Source organism: Mustela erminea, chromosome 5 (genome assembly GCF_009829155.1).
Source record: "Mustela erminea isolate mMusErm1 chromosome 5, mMusErm1.Pri, whole genome shotgun sequence".
Classification (NCBI taxonomy): Eukaryota; Metazoa; Chordata; class Mammalia; order Carnivora; family Mustelidae; genus Mustela; species Mustela erminea.
The window spans coordinates 41,940,805-41,957,932 of record NC_045618.1 but is presented as its reverse complement, the minus strand read 5'-3'; the positions used below and the strand labels follow the sequence as shown (position 1 = coordinate 41,957,932).

The window sequence follows — 17,128 nt, the reverse complement described above, 5'->3', positions numbered from 1 at the left end:
GTCATCCTGGCAGAAATGGCTCTTACAAAAACTCTGCAGTAACCCTGGTTTGTAGGCATATCTTACAGGTACTTCAAAATGCGCTCTCACTGAAACTGAAATACATCAAAGCACTTGACAGCAGTTTGGATTAGGTGGTACTGCTGTATTCTGTCTGGTACCAGCCATCAAATGTTCAGGTAGATGACGTCTATGCAGACACGGGTTGTATGGAGTATAGAGCCCATCTATTTTTTTTTTTTTTAAAGATTTTATTTTATTTGGCAGACAGAGATCACAAGTAGGCAGAGAGGCAGGCAGAGAGAGAGGAGGAAGCAGGCTCTCCACCGAGCAGAGAGTCCGACGCGGGGCTCGATCCCAGCACCCTGGGATCATGACCTGAGCCGAAGGCAGAGGCTTTAACCCACTGAGCTACGCAGGTGCCCCGAGCCCATCTATTTTTAATCTTCCCTCGTGGAACTTGTGCACACTGTTTTTGGCAACACTTACAAGCTGCATGTTGAGGTCCAGACAAGTCCAAGAGCTGGACAATTTTTTTTCTTAACGGATCTGATCATTAGATAGTTTTTAGTATCAAATTTCAGAAAAGGCTTTTTGTGTGGCCTTTGAAGTTACTTTAGTATAATGCATCTCTCTGTGGAGAGATGGGACTGCAATAGAAAATGTCATATTCCCCCCCATATTTTGGAGGAAGAAAAAAAATCATTTTTCCTCAATAATTTGATTTTTGAGACAGTTCTATGGGTAATAGGTTCAGTTATCATTTAGTTTTGTTTTTAGAAGTTTTATTAAAGATATGCAAAATTTTCCTACTTCTTGTTGTTTTTGGAGTAAGTTGACATAGCACCTAGGAAATGAAGCCATATGTGATATGGCTCAATGAGCAGACTGTCTGCCTTTGTAAATAATTGACGGCACTGTTAATAAATAGGGAAATGTTTTTCTTAGATTTCCATCCACATTTTGTAGCCACCATAACAAATAGAGTATTTCAGAATAGCCCTTTGTCCTTACTTTTTTCTGAATGTATGTTTCATCTCCATTGATTTAATCTTATTGGAAAGTTTAGTAAAATTAGACGGAAAATACTTTAATGATCCACTGTGTTTCAGATGTATACGTGTTAACTGGATTCACTATTTGGCCAAGATGGTCACAAGTACATTTTGAAATACTCTGTTCAGTCCTCCACTTAGATTTCTGGCTTGTCCTGGGAAACATTTGAGAGGATGTCATCTTAGTTACTTACCTGTATATAACTGCACTCCTAATAAAACCAAATGAATGAGTGCTGGAATGCTTCTTTATGTTTGCCTGTGGGTAGAAAGGTAAGTCAGGGCACCTCAGGCTCTGACTCTTCCCAGAAACTGAACTAAGGCAAGGTCATCACATTACGATGGGCATTATGTACTTGGGGGAGGTCGTGGGGATGGATGAGTCTTGAAGTTGAAGGTTCTGGGCGCCTGGGTGGCTCAGTGGGTTAAGCCGCTGCCTTCGGCTCAGGTCATGATCTCAGGGTCCTGGGATCGAGTCCCACATCAGGCTCTCTGCTCAGCAGGGAGCCTGCTTCCTCCTCTCTCTCTCTCTCTGCCTGCCTCTCTGCCTACTTGTGATCTCTCTCTGTCAAAAAAAAAAAAAAAAAAAAAGAAGAAGTTGAAGGTTCTACAAGTTGATGGTTCTACTGACAATCGAAACCACGCTGTCCATCTTCTGCATTCTCTTTGCTTTGAGATTGGGTAACAGGGTGGAGGGAAGCTGTAAGAGCTCTCAAGGAAAGAGAGAAGTTAACCCTTCGGATAGAAGGACTGATGTAGACGCATACTACTGTCCTTGCTTCAGTCTGGGATGGGAGTGGATCCATCAGTTCAGGCAGGGTAATGGGCTTTGAAAAGCATTGGAAAAGGAGGAGAGTATGGTTTAAAAGGCCATAACAACAACAAAAAAAAATTAAAGAAAAAAATAGAAAGGGTGATAGGAATAGGGTTAAAAGCGTAGTGTTAAAGACCGCAGAGGAGAGGGAACAGAGGAGAGAGCGGGGGGGCAGGAACTTAGCGAACACAAAAAGGATGTGGGCCAGGAGGCCTGACCACCGTGGTGCCCCGGATTCCCTCACTTGTCTGATAGTCTGAAACAAGCAAGCCAGCATTTTACATTTGCATTTTGAGGAACTGTGAGCTCAGCGATATAGGCCCAGTGGAAATTCAGATGCCTGTAGCAAAAACTTGGCTAAACACACTTGTCATTCAGGCCTTTCCACATTTTCAGCTTGTTTCAAATCGTTGCTGGCCCAGTTTAATGCTTTTCAAAGTCTTCCCAGATAAGTGGTGGTTTCCAGTGCCCAGCTTTGGGTTCTCTGCTTTTGAACTTGGACTAGAAGTAAGAGAAGTGAAATACAGATAGCATTTTCTAAACGAGCTGAGCTTTTGAAGATGAAATCTTATTAGAAACAATGAAGTTTCTTATTCTCTGTTGTGAAGGCACATTAATACTTCCCTAGTTACATAGTCTACGAATGATTTGAATTGTTTAAAGAAACGATAGAAGAAATCTATTTCAGGGATACTTCAGCAGGAGGATTTTAAATGTGTCTGATTTGAGTATGTTTGTCTTTTAACCTCAGCACTCCACGCCCCCAAGTGCATATGGGTCGGTCAAAGCATACACCAATTTTGATGCTGAGCGTGATGCTCTGAACATTGAAACGGCCATCAAGACCAAAGGTAGGTGATAATTGTCCTTCTCTTGTCAGGCTGACAACAACGACTGAGGCATTTTTAGTTGTCTCTTCATTCTCCCTCAAATCTCTGTTTACTGGTCATTTGAAATTGTCCTCAAGCTTTAATGGAGTGGATCTAAATCTTTCCCATCTTACCCCACCCCTCCTTCCCTCCTTTCCTTCATCCTTTCCTTTTTCCCTTCCTCTTTCTTCCTCTCTTTGGAGAGAAGACTTAAAACATGAGAAAGTTTTTTTTTTTTTTTTTTTTAAGATTTTATTTATTTATTTGATAGAGACACAGCAAGAGAGGGAACACAAGCAGGGGGAGTGGGAGAGGGAGAAGCAGCCTTCTCATGGAGCAGGGAGCCAGATGCAGGGCTTGATCGCAGGACCCTGGGATCATGACCTGAGCTGAAGGCAGGCACTTAATGACTGAACCACCCAGGTGCCCTCATGAGAAAGTATTTTAACCAAGGAGCCTAGTGACAGGGAAACAGGCCTCAGCTGAGAGCTGGAGGTCTGATTCCCTGGGTGTGTGTTTTGGCCTCAGGTCTTTACTTTGAGGCCTCAGTGCCTCTTCCAATAAAGAAGAGTTTGGTCATGGTGATCCCTAACTGGCCTTTTTTCCCTGAATTCCCCTGATTTTTCAGTACATTTGTTGGAAAAATACTGGGAAAAATTATACTGCTTTGCTTTTAGATCTATTGAAGAAAAAACTCGGGTTTTTTTTTAACCCTACTGGTTATATCATTCCTTAGACCTGGAGCTTGAATTAGAAGAGCCGTCAGAATGAGTGTATTTCCTGGAGTTCCAGGATGAGTAAGAGAGGGCCAGAAGGTGTAAGAGCTTCCCTTCGAAATAAAGCAGATAAAGCATTTGATTGGGTGGGGCTGAGTAAGAACTTGTTCAGGTCATCATTGTGCTGTTTTTTTGTGTCTATAAAAGTCAGTGTTCAGGGCGCCTGGGTGGCTCAGTGGATTAAGCCGCTGCCTTCGGCTCAGGTCATGATCTCAGGGTCCTGGGATCGAGGCCCACATCGGGCTCTCTGCTCAGCAGGGAGCCTGCTTCCTCCTCTCTCTCTGCCTGCCTCTCTGCCTGCTTGTGATCTCGCTCTGTCAAATAAATAAATAAAATCTTAAAAAAAGAAAAAAAGAAAAAAAGAAAAGTCAGTGTTCAGACTCTCTGGCTTATGTTAATGAAGTGTGTCTCTCTAGGATGGCCCCATCCCCCAAATCCCTGGGCATTCTGATTATTGTGGTGATGCTTGTGATTCACCACACTCTTTCCCCTTTTAGGCAAAGCACTTCTTTTCACTGTGAGGCTAGTTGAGATATGTACATGACCCAGCAGCCAGAGCAGCTGCTGATTCATACCTCTGCTAAAGAGCCATGGGCGGTTTGGTCTGGGAAGTCCGGTGTTTTAACTTACTGACATTTGGACAATTCACATATGGGTGACCGACAGACTGGGAACCTCAACCAGGATGACCTAGGAACCCAAAAAATGAGAGTGATCACATGTCCTGGCTTATTTACATCTGCATTATTTACTGATTGTGCCCCTTTTCACTCTCAGAATTGTTTTGTCTTTCTAAAACCCTTGGAGAGGGGCGCCTGGGTGACTCAGTGGGTTAAGCCTCTGCCTTCAGCTCAGGTCATGATCCGAGGGTCCTGGGATTGAGTCCCACATCAGGCTCCTTGCTTGACAGGAAGTCTGCTTCCTCTCTCTGCCTTCCTCTCTGCCTACTTGTGATCTCTGCTGTCCAAAAAAAAAAAAAAAAAAATCTTTAAAAGCCTTGGAGAAACTGGTGACTTTGTTTCCAGAGGCAGGACAGAAAGGAGAAAAATCGTTTATGTCCTGTGGCTCTGACTGGACACAAGGATTTGCATTATCCTAAAGCAGCCTTACAGTTAGATCCCTGGGGACATGGCGTATCTCCCAGAATGACTCCCTGGACAACTGAAGGGAGAATAAGGAAGCATCCAAATTAGACCTTTCATAAGTCTTCTCTTTTTGATGCTTTCAAATGACCATACTTGTCAAAGGCCAGGTTGGGAAGTCAGCAAGTCAGTAATCAGAAAATGAGACTGAAAGGTACAGGCTCATCTCACCATTCTCTTTGGCAGAGCTGGGGTGTAGTGGGTGAGAGATTGTGCAGTCATGGTTCTTCACATCTTGGCTCTGCCACTCATTTACTAACTATCTGACTCTGGAAAAACACTTAACTTCCTTAAGCTTCAGTTTCCACATACAAATTGGGGCTCAACAGAGTTCCACCTCACACAGTTGGGTGGTATGAAGTGGTGCCTGCCATTAGACAGTGCTCGAAATGTGTTATCTCAACACACACTCACACACACAGGCGTGTACACACACAGGCGCCTGCGTGCACATGCCATGATCCACTTGCCTAAAACTCACCCTGTCTCACTATCTGGGTGTGCCTACATTCCTGGGGTTTCCCAAGAGCCCCTGCAGAAACACACTTAACTCCCCTCACAGTTAACTCATCTGACAGAGATGGTGCCTTGTACACGCTTGAGACAAAGACTGCTTTTGTCCTCGCATGAGAAAGCTTTTAAGCAACCTGGAATGTAAAGATTGCGCAAGTGAGCTCTGGTCACAGCTGAAACTCCCAGGGTAATAAAAATGCCTTCAGGCTCTTTCTGAGTTGGTTAGAAAATACTGTAGTTTCTAAACAGAGATGTCTGGGGGGGGTGAGATTTGGATTCCTGCATTCCAGTGTGGTCAAAAGCAGCTGACATCACCATGATCCTGATTGCCACTATTGATTGAGTGCTTATTATAGCAAAGCATTGCGCCAGGCACTTTAGGAATGCTCTTCTTAGGTGAACTTCAAATTCATCCTGATGTAGTGTTATATCCTCTGCACAGTTTATGGGTGACAGAGTTTAGGTCTCTTGGCCTTGGTTTAAATTGGGGTTTGGTCAACTCTGTCCATCCCTAGGCCTGTGTTCTTAAACACCTCCATGTTGTGCCACCCACCTGAAGACCAGACTTTCTCCCTTTATTTTCAGACATGAAAAGCATTTTGCAGTTGTGATTCTGTTGATTTGTGGCCCAACTTTAGGCCCCCTGTCTTCTCTTCGTACTTAATGCCTAGTGACTTCCACTGAGGACCACTTACTTATTTTTGGTGCCTAGTAATTGTAGAAAGTAACTGAGTTTTCTTGAATTAATTCTGTTAGTCTTATAAAATAATTTCTGGACTGTCAGTGTGTCTGGGAACCTTATATCCTTCTAGGAAATTATTGAGGAGAAAGAAAATTACATTCATACAGAGCTCAGTGTACCAAAGATGTTAATATCTGCATTGGTTATGGTAACAAAAAACCAGGCTAGTTGGGGAAAGACTTAAGAGGTTCTGGTAACTCCTTCTGTGTTACCCAGAATATCTGTAGACTATGAAATGTGAAAAATAAAATTTATGAACGATTTTTACTGAAATATAGTTCACATACATACAGTTTGCCTAGGTAAAATGCACAATTCAGTTTTTGAGTGTGTTTACCGAGTTGTGCAACTGTCACAGTTTAGGAATGCTTGTTTTATCATGCATTCACCTTAAAGTTGTTAGTTGTAGAGCTGATTCTTTTCCTTTCTTGTGCTTTCAGTATATTCTGTTTTCCAAATTTTCTATGAGGACATGTATCAACTTCACAAATGGAAGGCAATAAATTTAATTGCAAATAGAAATAAAGTCATTCATTGGTAAAGTTAACATTCCTTTGTCCCTTTCCTCTTCCTCTTGATATTTGTAGATAGCTCATTCCACTTTTAAAATGAGCTAATTAGGGGCGCCTGGGTGGCTCAGTGGGTTAAGCCGCTGCCTTCGGCTCAGGTCATGATCTCAGGGTCCTGGGATCGAGTCCCGCATCGGGCTCTCTGCTGAGCAGGGAGCCTGCTTCCCTCTCTCTCTCTCTCTCTGCCTGCCTCTCCATCTACTTGTGATCTCTCTCTGTCAAATAAATAAATAAAAATTAAAAAAAAAAGAGCCAATTAATATTTTACCCTCCCGTTTAAAATACCTTCTACCTTCAGTGTAATTAAGAGGCTTGCGCCACACTTTCACCCCACACCCGCCTCAAGGCCTTCACAGGAAGAACACAATGCTTCGTAATTGCTGTTTCCTTGACATCAAAGAAAACAAAGGGTAAACCTCGAATACCTATAAACAAAGGCCAAAGTCCATGAAATGATGACTCTCTGGGCCTCCATCTCCTAGGTAGAGTAGCCCAGTACACGTGCAAGCCTGTGCCAAGTACAGAGTTCTCTGGGCATTATCTGCTCTGTCTGACCGACCATGGACTTCCCTTTGGTCTGAGTGCTCTCAGGAAGGAGAGCTGAGAGCAAGTCTGGAGGGTCCTTCCCTTACTATGAAACAAAGGATGATAAACTGGAACAGGCCTGGTGTGGGGGGATTAGAAAGAGGGGCCAAGCTGAGTGAGATCTGGACTGGTAATAAGGATGGGAAGCAGTTACTGTTACTCCTTCCCGTCAGCCTTATACTCTCTCACCTGGGCTGCCTGGCTTCTGTCCTCATTGAGGGTCTCCTTGCTTCATCCACTGCAGAGTCTTTCTCTAGCTTCATCTCCAGGCTATTTGGAAACTTTACTCTAACAGGAGTGTGCAGCCCCCATCTCGTGGTAGTGTTAGCCCACTTCTCACACCCAGGTGCTTCCCTCTGACCTCTTGGAGTGGGCCCATACTTAGCCTCTTCTCCATGCTTTCTCTGAGGAAGAGGCAGAATCAATTATTCCTTGGTCTGTGTCTCAGATACTTCATGTGAGGAATTTACAGCTCTTGTCATATTGTGTTGTTACTTATGTATGGAATTGTTTCTCCCACCAGAATGTGAGTTCCTTGAGGGCAAGGATTTTATTTCATTAAACTTACTTAATCTTATTTACACAGCCCCTGAGACTGTGTGAAAAAGTAAATATTTAAGCTATATTTAAATAGTAGTCAAATGTACACAGATCCCATACCACACATGGTGAGTGCAGAGAAGGGGGACACGTGGCTGGTGAGATGAGGCCGCAGAGGACATTCCAGAATCTGGACAGTAGCCAGAAAGGGTAACAGTCCCCTAGTGGGCTTTGATCTGTTTTCACAAAATGAATTTAGCTTATGCTCATAAGTCTGCTTTGTTTTTAGTTTGAAGGGATCTCTGTATTTCTTGAGTATGTTACCTAACTCGAATGCATGGCTGTTTTGTGTATACTCTGGCTCGAGGTAGACTATGCAGTTATTTACCTTAATTTATGTCTAGTTTTAAACTGAATAAAGCCATGCAAAAGTAGTAATATTGCTTAATTAACAAGAGGTTTCTGAGACTAAAATCTGTAGGAGTCTCTTGGTCTAGATTGGCCTTGGGTTAAATATATACTGTGGAGTGTACAACACAGCTGTGAATGGTTTACCATATGGGTCCAAATAACTAGAAAGGAAAGTCAGCTAAATTAGAAAAGGATGAATCCAGACTACATAAAATAGATTGTAATTAGAAGCAGCACAACCCCAGAGTTAGTGTAAGTGCCAATAGACTGGTACAGCTTTGGTCTCTCTCTCTTTCTCTCTAAAGGGGTGGGAAATGAGTTGCCCTATTATTATTGCCAGTTTTGATTTTAGCAGTATTTGTGTTCTCCGGAAGGGATGCAAAAGCGAGTGTTTTTTTTCCCCCCCTTGCAAGCACAAGAGAGAAGCATAACTGCAGCAAGTTTTTGCACTTATTTTTTTCTTACACTTTTAAAATGGAACCATGTTTTCTAGCATGGCCAAAAATACGAACATCCCATGCCAGTGGAAAGCAGGCCAGGATGTGTATTTTTGGTTTCACCTGCACACCTGGAGGAATATTCGTTCAGCTGAGACAGCAATTAGGAATAGAGTCTCTTGAAGATGCCAGGAGGCAGATTGGCTCAGAAAGGTGGCTTCGCTCCTAAGGGGGTTGGGGGGAAAGCCTACAGAACCCTTAAGTCTGAGGGACAGTGTTCTTGTGAGAAAGGTCCCTGTGGCTCACACAGCCCAGGCCTTCCCATTCTCCTGTACTGGAAAGGAGGAAGGGAACCTTCTCTTCACCGAGGCCTTTCCCTTTGTGATTAAGTTTACTTTGGACTGAGTTCTTGTCTTACGGCAGTGCTGGGAACAAAGAAGGACCAGTGCTGAGTCACGGCCACCTTTGCTCTGAGCAGAGATTTTCAGATTTTCTTCAAAACAATCTTTGTCTGCACTGGTGTATAGATGCCAAACCTGAGCCAAAAAGTCCATAAAACATGGGTGAAGGGGTCCCTGGTGCCTTTCTAATGGTAGGCATTGGCTTTTATTGCCTGCCTCTCAGCTCCTTTTTTTTTTTTTTTTTTTTTGTAAAAACTGGTACCTCTTTCCCCTGAGGAAATTGGACAGTTGCTGCCACCCAAGGACACTGGGTATAGTAACCAGATTCTTTTCTGGTGTCTGCAGTGCTAAGGCAGTAAATATTAACTTCTTCACTATCAATTGAGTTAAGGGTGGGGATACTGGTTTCTCTTGCATCTGTTCAGATTTTAAAATTTTCTGTCTCATGAGGCTAACAGAGTAGCCAGGCACAAAATGGTGCTTGCATTTTGCATATCAGCCTTCATTTACAATTTGATTTGGTTTGAATTTTGGATGCTGGCCTACTTTGTGTTTTCCTGCTGGTCCTGTGGAATATTTCAGAACTATAATTATGCATGGAAGGCAGACAGGGTTCTAGATTATTGAAGCATACAGTCAGGTGGCCAAATAGAGGGCACTGAAATCCTTCCTAAGGGTCTCAGCAGAGGTGAGATCAGAGCAGAATGGAAAGAGAAGAAATTTGATTTGGGGACCAAATGTTCTTCTCAGGCACTTAGCTAAACCACACTTGGCACGAGTCAGGACCACAGCCACATTGTGCCAGTCCTGGGAGAGGTGCTGGTCTCCCCAGGCCCCTCCTACCCCATGCAGCCCTTGTTTTCTCACTCATCTCTCAGGCAGCTGCCACAGCCTTGAAACCAGGCTGGTAATCTAATATGTGCTAATGGCAGAAGTGTTCCCCAAGCCCCCGTTGCCCTCCACTTTCATTGACCCCAAACAGAATACAACCAAGAGGCAGGCCTGCGACAGAGGAGCTAACTGTGGAGAAGGTAGTAGACATGGTCTGAGTCCTTAACTGGGTCCATCCTTTCTGCATTTGCCTAAATGTTCTCATAATCTCTTTTACAGAGTGAGAAACCAAGGCACAGGGAGGTAACTAATGTGCCCAGATAGTATAGTTCTGAGCCCCACATCATTTCTGAAGCATTTCTGAAGCCGCTGATCTAGATGCCTCCCCTTTTCACCTGTCCCCCATGTGAATGTCCAGCTTCTGGTGGGACCCTCTGGATACAGAGAACTCACGGCTGCTGAGTGATCCCCAGGAGTGACTTCGAGAGCAGGAATTCCAGGCCAGGCAGCACTGTGACTGATGGTGGGAAGGATATTTTGGGCAACTGTGTGTGTACCTCTCTGTCCCTGAGGTCACTTCCAATAGACAGATGGCTTGTTGGCATATTAATTTTGTTGGGAGGAGCTGCCCCTTTCTCACCATGTTGTTAATGGCTATCCGTGGAAGAGCGTTTCTAGCTCTTTCTGTTGAAAAAAACCTCAGTTGGGCTATCTCTTCAGTGGCCATGCACTATTAGTGGGTAACAAATCCTTATCTACAGATGATTAAATATGTGTATGTTTAGATATACTAAATAGTAAGGCCAGTTCTATAAACATATGGACACGTTACTGTCCCAGATCCTGTTTGGGAACTATTTGGAAGAGTGTGGTATGAAGAAGTATGAAAGTATAATTTCGGAAAGGTACTAGCATGACTCATAGAGATATGGGATGAACACATCAAACATTTATTTAACTCAAAGGAGATAAGACTGGTTCAAGGGACATTTGAAAGCCTGGTTGTTAATAGGCACTGAGGGAAGAGTGTTGAGTTAAGATTGCTGGTGAGACCATTGGTATCCTGCAGGGCACTGAAGCCATAACCTTTAGACCATAATCTCCAAGTTAACTTGTAACCCTGCAGAGCTTGTGGCCCACAGTAGTAAGTTGAGTGAGAGCATACCGTAGAGACACAGTCTTGGATTGCCCTGTTAGCCACACTGGGAGGCCCCTTTATAGCTACTCTGTCTTCCTCTTGCCTTATTTTTAAATTTTGGGTACTTTTTTTTATAACAGGAGACAGGATAGCCCAATGCAGGGAGCCCGGGTCTTGAATCCTGGTTTGAGTCCCAGCTCTGCAGGTGACTTGCTTGTGTGACCTTGGGCCTTCTATGAGCATTTATTTCCTCGTGGGTAAAAATGAGGATGACAGTAACACCTGTCTCTTATGGATGTGGTGAAAATTACATGGTAGAATTGTGTAAAGCACTTACTTAGTAAATGCCTGGCACATAGTAGGTGTTCAGTGAGTGACTGATGCTATTATAATAAGCAAAATCCACACCCATGGATCTCCTCTCTGTGGCCTGCCACTGACCTTCGTATTGCAGAGATGATTTCTTCTGAGGTTTGATACCCATATTCCCAGTAATCTAAGCTGAGGCATGTTTTTTCCCATCATCTAGATAAGGAATTTTTTTTTTTTTTGACCAGTTAGCCACGCCCTGAGGGCCTCCTGAGCCTTCATGAAACAAAATGAAATCCATTTTATTTGTGCAGTCAGTGTGTCTTGGCAGATGTGAGTCAGCATCCTGTTCAGAATGGCCTCTTGGTTCCTTGCCATGGACAATAAAGACACATTTTCCCTGGGATGCCAGATGTGGAGCTGACTTGGGGTTTCCATCCGTAGAGAAGGGGAGGAAACTCCAGGAGGCTGATTTTGTGATTTTGGAGTTAACATTATGTTAGATTGCAAATGTTCTTTTCGTTTGAGAAATACAGTGGACGGTTTAAGGGACCCGAGACTCCAGAGTTTCCTGCTCAGCTCTGCTGTCAGCAGCGCCTCCCTGTGGTATCACTTGGCAGAGGTGTCAGTGTTCAGTGAGCTCGCATGTGTTTTTTCTTACCTGGGTTATTTGGACAAAGGGAAGCATTACTTTCCCTGAAATTGTAATCGACTCAGCACCTCACAGGAGCAATTGGTAGAAGTGACTTAAAAGTCTTCTATCTAAGCAGCGTGCTGACTGCCTCATGTTGACTGGCATTCAGAGCAGTGACTGACCTTCCGGAGGCCCCAGCTAAAGAGTGTTGTTGGAAACATTTTTGTAGTTAGGTGATACACTTCCTTTCATTTTCATGAAAGGAACGAATACTGATGAAATTTACTGTGTTGTTTCCCTTCAGGAGCCAAATTTGTGTCTTCGTTCCTTACAATCTTAAAAATTTTAACTTCTATCGTTTTGAGAAGATATTAAAAAAAAATCCACCTGAAACACAGAACTTACTGTGTTTTCTTTCACCCACGTTTTGTAGGGACCCCTATCTGCATCACTGTTTCCCATTGTGAGCCTTTGCTTAGGTTACTTTGACTTTCCACATGAAATACAAGAGGAGTGGGATGGGAAAAGGAACATTATTCAGGTTTGTTGCTTTTTTCCTTTATGCTCTTGCCCTGACCACCCAGTTTCTTTTAGGCCCTGGGCCCCTTCTGCCCAGCAGCTGCTTCCTTATGCACTGAATGAGATCTGAACATGGGAATCCAGAGCCTCATCTTCTGGGTATCTGCACCTATGTTAAAGTCATTAAATATAAAGCTTTCCCGGTGTCCTGGCTCTTGCTATGCCTTGTTGACGACGACTGTGCTGACATAGGTGGCTGAGTGCTCAGTAATCATCCTTCTGGCCCCATCCTGGGCAGAAGTGGTGAGAAACCGGATGACCCTTGTGGCTTCAACCTGCACTGAGCTATTTTCCACAGGAATAAACTGCCTCACCAATTATGATAGCAGGTTGAGAGGAAGCAGCAGTGTTCTGAAGATAAGATGGTTAAATCCCACTGGCAGAAATGTATATTCTGGTGGTCCGACACAGGACATGCCTTAAGTGGTTTGACTAGGCAGTTGATCCAGGGGTCCATGATCCGCTCCCCTCCCCCCCAGTTCCATTTGAAACTTGCAGACAGTGGTATGAGAGAAATAGCTTATGTAGGTGAGGTTCTTAGAAGGGGGAGGGGGTGTCCACTGGCAGAAATAGCTCCCGTGTCTTTGTAGTTGCTGGTATTAGCATTTGTGTAATGGATCCGATTGTTCATGTGAAGGGGTCCCAGCATGTTGGATGTTGCATCTCAGCAGGCTATTCGCTTGGTAAATAATTTAAGTAAAATACGTTTAGATTCCCTCAGACTATCATAGTTGCTGCCACCTACGTGAGATCCAGGTTAACCACTCGGGCTCTTTACAGGGATTTCCAATAATTGGATTGAATTCTGGCTCTGTTGGCTGGATGCTTAGCTGCTGTGAACAGAAAGGCAAAAAGCTGTCTCACTGACTCTAAGAGTGTGGGACTACACTGCAGTCAGTGTAGTGAACTCGTCAGGTGTTTTTTTCTTACCTGGTTTACTTGGACAAAGGTAAGCTTTTCTGGCCCTGAAATTTTAGGTGACCCTGTCCCTCACAGAAGCAGTTGGTAGAAGTGACTTAAATCTCTATGTAAGCAGATTTCTAAAGATCTTTGCATTCCTCATGTTTATCTGTCTCTGTTGGTGATTCTCAAATAAAAAGTGACCAGAGAGCTGGTTGAAATGCTGTTTGCTTGGTCCATAGTTCTAAGGAGGCTTTAATCAGTAGATCTTAGGTGTGGCCCAAGAGACTGTGTGTTAGTAACTGCCTCATGGGATTCTAATTCAGGTGGGCGTCTGACCACATTTTGACACAAACATAAATTTTGCATTTGTTTCCAAGGGAGAATTATTTTTGTGGGTCAGTGTTGGTGTGTGTTCAGGTCAGCAGTTCCAAAATTGCTTTCAGAAAGTACTAGATTTGAGGTTGGAAGATATGATTGATTTTGTTGTTCTCTGGCATTTTCAGATTTGAGGAAGAAGGTTTTTTTTTTTTTTTTTTTTAAAGATTTTATTTATTTATTCGAGGGAGGGAGAGAGAATATGAGCAAGGGGAAGGGACAGAGGGAGAGGGAGAAGCAGTTTCCCGGCTTGGCAGGGAACCAGATGTGGCGCTCCATCCCAGGACCCTGAGATCATGACCTGAGTTGAGGGCAGAGGCTTAACTGAGTGAGCGACCCAGGTGCCCCTTGAGGAAGAAAGTTAAGTAGGAAGCAAAAACACGTTTATGGTTTTCCTAACATGAAATTAGAGCCATAGAATATTTAAGAGAGAGTGAGAGAGAACACATGTAGGGGTAGGCCTGCAGGATTGTATCTGTTAGTGTTTCATGGAAGCTGAACTGGAGGTCATTGTTCGAGTGCCTTACTTGTGCAGATGTAGAAACTGAGATCCAAACATGCCAGATGTTTACACACGTAATAGTTTCAGTTTCTCGAGCATCAGCTTCTCCATCTATAAACTAGGAAGAAGGCCTATCCTTACTGGGTAGCTGTAAAGAATAATAAAGCAATCTGTGGTAGGATATTGCAGAAACCAAAGAGAATTATATAGATGTTGCAATTATTATGCATATTGTGTTTTATTCTAATTGAAGTATGTAGAACCATGCTGGGATTCTCTCAAGGAAAAGTCACTAGTTGATTCTAATCAATGACTACATGTCATTCACAGTGTATGTAAAGAACCTTTTTTATGGCATTATGGTGAACTTTGAAAGTATATATAATCAAAAGAAAGAAAACTTTACAGTGTCCATAAGTCCATAATTCTACCACTCACATGATCACTATTAAAATTTTGTTATAAAGGCCTCTATTTTCTTGTTCATGCACATGTATTTTACAAAACTTGAGTTAAACTGTATATATTGCTTTGCCACTTGTTTTGTTTTACTTAACAGCATATCATGAACATTTTTCCATGTCAGTTAATATTTTATGCCATCATTCTGAATGACTGTAGTATCCTATTATTGGGACAGAAGAACATTTATTTAACCAGACTCTTATTGGACTTAGGGAGCGTTTTCCCTCTATTTTTTGATACTATATATAATGCTGAAATAAGCATCTTTGCAACTGAATCTCATATATAGCAATTGTAATTCTCTGTTGACATTGGTCCTCTAAAAATTGGAGGTAAAGTTATATAGATGCTGCACTTAAGTGATTAATGTACTGGTATGAACTCACTCTGAAATGAGTATATAAATACAAAAGTAAATGTTACCTATTTTTATACCCAGAAAATCTAACTTGGCGCATTTTGATCTAACACGTTTGAGGGTTGAGGGTACCTTCTCTGTCAGTTTGTTCATTGCCTCTGCCTCAAAGCATTACAGTTCTGATATTTCTGTTGCTTGGGGACTCCTGATTTCCTTTAGGTCAGGCTGTTTGCCATTCACATGTAACCTTGTGGATTTAGCTCCTCTCTCCCTTGCCCAAGAATTACCTATCCAGTTATGGCAAAGACTCTTCCTTTTATTAAAAAAGGTATATAATCGGACGTGAGGGAGACCTTTCATTCTCTGAATTCTTAAAATCAGGCTTTCTTCAGTTAAATGGCATTTTAGGAGTATTTCTGATATAAAATTGGAAACTTTCAGATACAAGAAGGCATTGCTTATCTTTGTAAATACACATGTTCCAATTAAAATAGGTACTAAAATATTTTGGTGGCACTTCAAAACTCCCAATTTAGATTTAATTTAGATTAAAACACTTACTCTTTTTAATAAAGTTATAAAATTGATTATTAAAGTTGCCTATTGAAGATTAAAAGCAGTGGAACATTTATTTTCCTTAAAAAACAATTTAGTCTTCAATAAGTATGATTGTATTAATCAATTATGCTATTAAAATACAACTGCCATATTAAATCTGATTCATTTGTCATGACAGTTTCTATAATTATAGAAATTATACCTAGCTGCTTATATAGCCGTAATCCTGCAATAAATATAAATAATTGTCTCTATTAATTCAGTTCGCAGTTACTGTCTATTAAATCCCCGGTTAAATGGCAATTTGGGAACCTTCATTTAAAATCCTCCTAAATCTTTGTTGTTCCGTCTGGCTGCCAAAGCCCCACAAACACACCTCCTATGGTTGATTCCAGAAACCAGTTTATGAATAAATAGTTTTTTTAAATGCAGATATTCAAAAGGTCCATTTAGATTTGAGGTTTACAGCTGTTAGGATAAAAATTGGGTAAACACATTTGGTGGACGGTACTGACGTGGAGGACAACACTTGATGTCCTGATGTTTTGGTTTGAAAAACAGTACATAAATTTCAATTTGATAAACTGCTTAAAACCCTCAGTGTAAGCCCAAAGGACTAGAGCACATGGGTGATAACGGTTCTCAATTTGTGTTTCCATAGGTGTGGATGAGGTCACCATTGTCAACATTTTGACCAACCGCAGCAATGAACAGAGACAGGATATTGCCTTCGCCTACCAGAGAAGGACCAAAAAGGTATAAGCAATTTCAGGGGTGGGGGGCATTCCTTATAGAATTTCACTTCCTTAGGCATTGCATTTTCTTTTTATGGATTCTGGCTTGTCCCGGCAAGAGCATTCTAGAACTCTTGGGTATCCAAGGTTTTCCTCTTACATCCTTCTAAGAGTCATCACTCATACTCATGATCCCTGGAGTGCTTGGAGCTCATCCATAAAGACCATACCCTCCTCCAGCCAGAGGGTGTGGAGGGAGCTCTGCTGGGAACATAAAGTTAGAAGGGACTGGGAACATCAACAATAGCAGGTATCGTTTCTAGAATGCTTACTCTGTGCCAGGCATGTAGTTCTGACATGTAGCAACTCACTTCATCTTTATGACTTCTGCTAGCTCTTGATAAGATGTTTCTAATTTAATCTTAGGACCCTGGCCTTTAGTTAGCATTGATCCTGATAGGCTCTCCTGACTCTTAAAAAAAAATACTTGAATTCTTAAGAGGTTTGCTGCAAATGGACTTAGTTAGTAGTTCATTTTGTCTACTAGGCTATCTTCAACATGCCATGCTCCCACTATTTAAAGAGTCTTTGTGTGCTTTTTCCCTTGCTTGTGCACTAGTGGTTAAGGAACAACCCAGCATTTGTTCGTCCTTTATTTTGTTGCAGTGTTAGGAAATTTTATTTTTAAAGGATGGGATGCTTTATTTTTAACTTCTTGCTATTAAAAGCTTTTGATTTATTCTTGGACAGTGCAGTAAGCGTGGCTTCCTGCAGTTTCTGTTTGACTTAATAGCTTTCACTCGTAGCCACAGTGGAGGTGAGCTGGAAAGATTCTGGAAAATACATTTCTTTTCTTGGGGTTGACATGACCACCAGGGTTCTGAGAGT

At 42.3% G+C, this 17,128-nt stretch overlaps 1 protein-coding gene and 1 long non-coding RNA gene across 2 annotated transcripts in view; both read left to right on the top strand.

Annotated features, from left to right (window-relative positions):
• ANXA2 (annexin A2) overlaps positions 1–17,128 on the top strand; it is a 44,993-nt gene that overhangs the window by 12,990 nt on the left and 14,875 nt on the right. The window contains exons 3-4 of the mRNA XM_032342728.1: positions 2,621–2,720; positions 16,168–16,262. Coding sequence (XP_032198619.1) covers positions 2,621–2,720; positions 16,168–16,262 — 195 coding nt within the window. The remainder of the gene's footprint in view (positions 1–2,620; positions 2,721–16,167; positions 16,263–17,128) is intronic.
• LOC116590654 lies at positions 433–1,952 on the top strand. The gene is made up of 2 exons (XR_004285693.1): positions 433–1,452; positions 1,660–1,952. It is a non-coding gene; the product is annotated as an uncharacterized LOC116590654 (long non-coding RNA).